At 20.7% G+C, this 8,649-nt stretch overlaps 1 protein-coding gene across 2 annotated transcripts in view; it reads right to left on the bottom strand.

Annotated features, from left to right (window-relative positions):
* LOC105366924 (ubiquitin-conjugating enzyme E2 S-like) overlaps nt 1-8,649 on the bottom strand; it is a 29,101-nt gene that overhangs the window by 4,960 nt on the left and 15,492 nt on the right. Inside the window, exons 5-6 of one of the 2 annotated variants that reach the window (XM_011505528.1) lie at nt 3,006-3,033; nt 1,072-1,215 (exon numbers count right to left, since the gene is read on the bottom strand). In XM_011505528.1, coding sequence (XP_011503830.1) covers nt 1,072-1,215; nt 3,006-3,033 — 172 coding nt within the window. The remainder of the gene's footprint in view (nt 1-1,071; nt 1,216-3,005; nt 3,034-8,649) is intronic. The other variant, XM_011505529.1, reaches the window with a different exon arrangement.

Below are 8,649 nucleotides of genomic sequence, written 5' to 3'. Positions count from 1 at the left end.
GATTACAGTGAAGCCAATGGAATTGTAATCAAAGGGAACATTAACTACACAGCATATAATACATCCAACCTACAGTTCACCAGGTACGTCATTATATTAATAAATAAACAAGTCACATCTCGCGCTATTGTCGATCGGGCACCCTTACGCTCTTTCGAACTGATCCCTCGACATCGTACATGCCTGCTAGCACAAACAGGGCACACTTACGCTCTCTCGTTACTAACCCTTGACATCGTACAGGCCCGCTAGCACAAACAGGGCACACTAGCACTCTTCCGAAGAACACTTCGGAACCGTACAGGCCCTGAACAGCTGACTCAAGAGTCACTGTGGTTAACACACATTGGTTACACAAGAATAACACAGATCGACTAATAGACTCTATAAATACAGATTATTAAATCCTTCACGAATTAGAAATCTTACCTTTAATTTTTTTTACCTGTGACTAGATTCTACTGCTGTCCCCTTTACATAATTAAAGACATAATTGATTACATAATAAATTCCATTAAAGATCTGACACCACATCGAGTATAGCTATTCATCAATCAAGCATACTTGATTCAACTACCATCTTCTCATGCTGCCTCACAAGCATGATTGACTGACGACATCAGCTGACATTGACAACATCAGCATAACCTCAAAGCAGCACAGTAATATCCATTGAAGCCTTCATAGCATAAGAATCACAAGAACGCATCATTTGAATAATCCAACAGAATTATTTATTTCTACACAACAGTGCAATATTATAATAATTGTTTACAATCATTAACCTTGTTTTTAATAAATATATTATATTTTTCAGCCTTGTATGTTATTGATTTCCTTTAAAATTATCCTGCCGAGAGACTAATCCACTGAACTTATTGAATTGGTAGTTCGAGCCATAAGCTAATCCTTTAAAATCGAACAGACTACATTACTTAAGTTTATTATATAAGATAGGTACATGGGTCTCCGAGCACAAATAGTAAATATAAGAAAGAGTATTAATATAAAATTAATTTACATATTTTTTCTACAAAATGATCATCTTGCTTAATTAATAATATTATTTACCATCTTCGTCCACTTCCGCAATAATCTCTTGTAATGTAGACTCGGTTAAATCATATCCTAACATACTTAAAATCGTTCCAACCATATCTGTTCCGATACATCCTTTCTTTTCATGATCAAATGCATTGAAAGCTTTTTTCAATACTGGAAAAAATTTTTATATTTATGTAATTTTAAAAGTCCGTCTTTTATCTATTGTATTTTATATTATATATATCATATATATTTATTACTTATAAGTCGTAAAATTGATTAGTATTTCTATTCAACGATATTAACTCATATCAAAACTTATCTTAATTTCATACATATTGCTATATTATTAATTTATATTTATAAATGTCCATTTATTTTTGAAAGTTCATTTTTGATGAGGCTAATCATTATTTGTAGAGAATAAATTATTTTTCCCGAAATTGAATTGTGATTACTTTCCCACAATCATTACATTACTTTTCATTAAAAATTTATAAATATTTTATCAGTTTGAAAAATAAAAATTTGTATTGTAAAAATATATTAAATAATGGACTAATATTTTTAATATTGACAATACCTAATTATTAATAAGTATTAGCGCATCGTTATTTTTTTATTCTTTACTATTTATTTTTCGTAGATAAGTCACTCATTTGTTTATATCCACATAATTAGAATTATTTTTAATAGCAGATTAATATTTAAATATTTTATATAAACTATGAAACTGGTTTATAAGGATTATGTTTCCAAATTCTTTATCGTGTATTATTATATTACATATTTATGAAAGAAAATATTTTATTATAAAAATAAAATTAGTTAGATGAATTTAGTTACAATTATAATGCATAGTTTTATGAACTATCTCTATTTCTGAATTGTTTCATTGGTTAAACTAAATTATAAAGTATTTATTTATATTTATAATAATATGGTAAGAAGTAGTAAAATGTTCAATTATTTTCAATCAAGTGGAAATAAAAAATGCGGTTACAGAATCCTTTTTAATTTATAAAGTTACAAAAAGAAAATAATTAATAATTAATATTACAAGCTTTATGAGCGATAAAGTTCATCAGTCAGAGTAATGTACTTTGAAATATTTATTTATATTTACAAATATAGATGTAATATTCCAAATTATAATAGTGATATAATATTCCAAAATATAACGGAAAATACTGTTAATAAATTTTTAATTCAAGATATTACTAAGCACAAAAATATTATGAAAATTTCTATTCGAATCAAATAAAACTTTTTAAAATAAAAAAATTTACAATAAAATAATTATAATATAACTTCAAAACAATAAATATAATTTAATAGTATAAAGTTATGTAATAATATAATATTATTTCTGAGAAATATTTATCTGGTATACATCATATTTAAACTTATATTAATTAATAACATACTAATAATTCTTCATAAAATAACTTCGGATATCTACAAATTCTACTGTTTTTTAATATATTCATAAACAATTATCAAAATGAAAATAACAAATTATTCTATTGATAATTGTCAATATCAAAATAAAAACTTTTATCTTAAATCATCTGAATATATAATAATATATGAAATATATTTATGAATATCTTTTAAATTATAATAGACTATTCATATAAGGAATAATATTAAGATTAAACTTTTATGATTTTAAAGATATATCCCAAATATTTCATCTTATAAAAGTTCCTAAATATTTTAAAAAGTATTATTGTATATAAACATATATCTGATGAAAAGTAAAATAAATAATAAAAATACAATAACAATTTTGTTACATGTCTAATATTCAATTCGAAAAATGGTCGATGACAATAATGGCCATTTTTAGAAAGTTGAGATGTTTTGTTTTATATAAAAATATAATCAAAATAATTCAACAAATCTTTTGTATCAAGAAAGTTTTTTATTACAATCTTGTTATGATAAACTATACTTACGTGCAATTTGATCTTTTGTAAGGTCATCCTGCAATATAAATATATCATTTTAATAAATTTGATTACACAATAATTTTATTAGATCATTTACATTAATATATTTATTAGAGAATAATATAGAGTATTGTTGCGAAAATTACTGACTCAATCTTTCTACACACTTCCATATATCCCCCTCAACCACGTCTTTCTATAATTATGTGATAATATGAAATAAAAAATGTTGTTATCTTTTATCATTTATCAAAATATAAGATAAGATTATTATCAGTGAAATATATTTAAGTTTATCTTTCAAATTATATACAAATGCATATGGAATGAAATTTTGATAAATACCTTATATATTAATTTATTACATTTAAGACCTAATTTATATTTTGAGTGGCTTTGTTCACAAAATCTATCTAAACACTATGGTTTATTTGTTATTAAATTTTTAAATAAATAATTATGGTGTCTAATACAACAATTATTTTATAATTTTAAATAATAAATTGTTTATAAATATAGATATTAATAATGAAAATATTTTTAAAAAATTGATTTTTATTCTTATCGTAATAGATTAATTTTGTTAAAAAAATAATAACTAAAAAAACTATCCATTCATCAAATATTTTTAGAAATGTCGAAATCAACAAGCATTATATATATATATATATATATATATCAATCAATTTATAGCTAGGATTGATTATTAATGTCTCATAAATGACAGCTGATTTATATTTTTGAAATGCAACTTAATTCATAAATTTGATTCAAACTTAAAGACAAAAATCTCTCAATTAGATTTGTACGTTAATTAAATAATTATTGACTTTAAAACAATACTCTTTTAGTTAAACAGTTGCTATTTTATATTGATCGAATAAAAAAATTATCACTTACGTTAATTTGAATAGATTAGTTCGCTCAAAATACATAATTTTATTTATTTTATAATTTTACTTAAATATTAATTTAAAAGATGAATAATTGTTAATTATATAAAAAATCATGTTTTTCATTATTTATTATAGTTTTTACAAATCTCAGTGCTTACGTATAGTGCTGCTTGCTTCTTTTAATATTAATTTTTTGTACGAGAGACATTCGTATATAAAATTTTGTGAGAATCGATTTTTGTTCTTTAAATATTTATTTTTATAACTATAATTCTAGTTTATAATGTGTAATAGTAATAAATTATAGTTTTCAAAATACTTTTATCTTCATGTAAATATGAAATGTCTTTTTCCTGAAAGTAATACGCTTACATATAAATTGGACTTATCCTCTTGTTACTGATAAAATCAATGTTATTTCTTAATATTATTTATATTTAAAATACTATTAATATGTTGCTTGCTTTATCCAATAGAATAAATAAACAAATGAGAGAGAGAGAGAGAGAGAGAGAGAGAAGAGTGTGAGAAAGTGGGGCATATATAGATATATATTTAAGATATAGATCTATTTTACGTATTTTATATTTATCAGTAATGTATATAGGAAATAAAAACAGTAAATAATAAATTACATTGAATTTTTAGATTTTCAATATTCATAAGTTGAATCATTTTTGTATAAATGGGATAAAGTAAGTATATAGAAACTTAATATAATTATCAACATAATCAATGTGTAATAAATATTGCAATAAATTAAAAAAATAATGCATATAAGTTTACAGATGTATTTCTTTTTCTGAATTAGTCTATAATGCTTTAACAAATTTTATTTAGATAAGTTATCATAATGAAACCAATTTCACAAAGAAAAAAAATTCTTGACAAATTTAATTAAAAATAGATATTATTTTCAACAATGTATAATAGACATACAATCATTGTATAAATATGTAAATTATGTATTTACCTATAAAATAAGCAATTTAAAGGATATTGTGGTTTTAATCGAAGATTCCGTTTTTATTAAGAAAATTTGTAATATATTTAGTAATATCAGTATTTTTTTTGTTATTTTTGAAACAACTTTTGTATAATGTGTAACAGTTGCTATAGTGGTTTCCAATAAGTAGTACGAAAACAAATAAATGTATGTTTATCATAATACAATATCTTACTGAAAATATACAACGCATAAAATTTTTATGTGAAGAATACTAAAATAATGGTGTAAGAATGCTGTAATAACTTTTATTCAAATAAAAAGTAAAATAAAATATCAATGTTTTTTAATTAAATAAGATCTAATAACAATATAGTATTGAATATTATCAATCGTTCCCTACCTCATCGATATGCGAACTCAATAATACATTAATAATATATTAAGAATAATAATAAGTAGCTCAAGCAATAATATTAATGGTATTTTTAATAACTGTAAAAACATATTATATACCATTCAAGTTTATTACTTGATATATTATGCAGATCACAGCAATTAATTTTATGGAATGGTTTTTTTATACTTATAATTATATAATAACTTTATAACATACTTTAATTTAATAAATAAACATTAGAATCAAAATAATTTATAGAAATAAAACAATTTGTAGAGTATTTAAATAAAGTAATACTATTAAATAATTAAATTATACAACTAATTCGCTCATACATAATTCTTATAATACATATACTTTTTTTAATTATTTATATTTCTTGTATGTTTATATTTACTTACTATCTACCTATCATATTGAGACTTAAATTAATTGTTTGTTTTAAGTTTAAATTAGTTTTACGTTTTTTGTAATTATGGTTTTCCAATTGCTATTAAAATTCATTTATTATAATATAGACCATTTTCAAAAAATAATATCTTTTACATAAATTTACTTATTAATTTTGAAGACCTATTATAATATATAGTTTATTGATTAACAATTTATCAGCGTTTTTGAGCTTTGCATGAATTATTATTTAATCAACAATAAATGAAGAGAATATTCAACAAATGTCTGAAATGCGAAGAAGTATACATAAATGATTAGATTTTTAATAATATTGATTTTTTAAGTAACACATTTATTTGTAAAACTTATTTTTTAATTATATATGCTATGGTACATTTCGAATAAACTATATAATATAATTTAATTATTAATTAATCTATCAATATAATTATATTTATCAACATACCTATAAATTATATAATCATCAATGAATTAAAATGAATAAATATATAAGTTTTATTGTAGTCCTTATTTTTTTAAGTAAATAAAAAAAATATAAATTTAAAAATTAAAATTTATAAAATAGTATATTATCTCTGATAATCAACAATGAAGAAAATACATTCCTGGAAGGTTCATTCAACTTAACAATTTGACCGACGATTACTAATTTTTTAAATATTGATTTTATTATATAATTAGTCATTTAAATTATAAGTTTGAAAAGAGTATTCGTTTTTAAATAAAACTTAAAAATAAATTAATAAAATTATAATAATTATTTTTTGTACCAAGTGTGCATATTGTTAATATTAATTTAAAGTATTTATATAATAAATTATATAGATCTATGCACGTTAATTGATACAAAAGAGTTCAATCCCTGAATAAAATTGCCTTTTTTTAAATACATTTTTCAATTTAAATTCATCGTTTGTGAAACGCAGACACTGTACACATTCAAATATACAAAGTATGTAAAACAAGAAAAAATATGTTTCATGATCAAAATGAGAAAATTAAATACAAAAATTCTTTTACATTTTTTATATAACTGTTAATTTTTAAAGAAATGTAAGTCGTTTAATATTTATAATATACTGCAGTATAAAAGTTTGCATGGATTTATATTTTAATCATTGTATATTTCAGGACATGCACGATTTTTAAATACACATTATTAAGAATAGCATAAAATAACGATAGATAGTAAATTTCAAAAACTAATATTAAAAAATATGTTAATAATTTCTTGATAACTTACCATTCTCAAATATGGTTCTAGTTTAGAAATATATGTATTTATACCAATTGAAACAGAACACTAATGAAAACTAAAGTACATTATTGAATGCACTACATAATTTCTAAGAATGGTTAAGAAATAATGAGATATAGCAGTTTATAAGTTTTCTAAAAATATATTCGTCGATTAGAAATTTACTATATAGTTAAATAATTTCAATGACTACAATAAGTAATGTCAAATATTCTTTATATTCTAAATTTTATATTATTTTAAAAAGTTATTATGTTATCAACATTATTTTAATAGATAAGTTTTCAAATTTATTATTTAAGATTTATTGAAACTAATTATAAATTTCTAAAATAATACTCAATATTAAAAATCTATACATATTTATGTATATATCTCTATGTAAATATAATATAATTATAATGAAATAAAGCAAAACTGTTTTAAAAAAATATTTAAACGGTATTCAATCATACATATTTTTTACACATATATTTAAATAAATAAATGGTAATTCACGTTTAAATGTGACTTGATTTTTTAATCTAATGCTGTCTAGTGATCTACATTAAGAAATTATCTAATTTAGGAATTATTTCATGCACTAAATATAATCAATAAAACTGTATGGTTATTTTTGGTTAAATATATAAATATACCATATGATCCTTGTGTAATGAAATATAAAAATCATTAAATTCAATTATGTACTAAATAAGTTAAATCATTCACTAAATACTTATTATAATCTTTATATAATTTTGAATTCATTTTTTTTCAGACGATTTAATATAAAAGTATATGATTTATTATTTTCATTTTTAAAATCAGAGAAAAATCAAAAATATTTTATTATTAGCATGAGACGGTAAGAGAAAATAAAATGATTATCTTTTAGAAACTAGTATTGCATTGTCATTTAATTTAATCAATTAATAATCAAAATATATTGCTATTAAATTAAATTTTTTTTTACGTTTTAGAAATTTACTTTTCAATGTACACATATATAAATAATTTTACTTAAATTTAAATTTATTTAAATTGGGAAAAATTATATCAATATATTAAGTCTATAAATTCTTTTAACATTTAAAAAATATATATTATTCAGTACATAATAAATGCGACTAATCTTCATAACAAACTGCTTCAAAAAATAATTGGTATAAATAATGGAAAATAGATCGAATATTAAACATTTTCGTCATTTTTAAAAGTTATTGATTAAAAATTTGTTCGCAATAAACAACTTAACAATATCAGTCATTATTTCATAGACATTAATGTAAAAATAATGTTACTGAAATGATTTTACATTTAAAATTTTACACATTCTTCAAAATCTGTTTTAATACTTCACTGATATATTTTACAATTTAATAATATTATTTCATAAATACTATTATATTCTCTTATAATGAGTACATATTCAAAAGGATTGCGTTTTCATTTTATTGTGTATATTTTAGTTTTATACTGTAGAATGATATAATTATGATATATATCATATCTTAATGATATTATGATATAATTATAATACCGCATACTCCTGAAAATGCCTTTTAAAAATCTTATTACTTTTTATTTTTGATGGATTTATAAAGCTTTTATAATAGTGGATTTAAAGTAAAAATTTCAAAATTTCTATTTCATAACATTATCTACTTTATCTCTTTTTTGTACTTTTTAAGATATTTACTATATAAGATTGATTATGTAGTTAATTGATTATATAGTAAATTATTTAGTTATTA

This window comes from Ceratosolen solmsi, unplaced genomic scaffold (assembly GCF_000503995.2).
Source record: "Ceratosolen solmsi marchali unplaced genomic scaffold, CerSol_1.0 scaffold54, whole genome shotgun sequence".
Lineage (NCBI taxonomy): Eukaryota > Metazoa > Arthropoda > Insecta > Hymenoptera > Agaonidae > Ceratosolen > Ceratosolen solmsi.
This window is presented reverse-complemented; position numbering and strand designations above follow the sequence as displayed.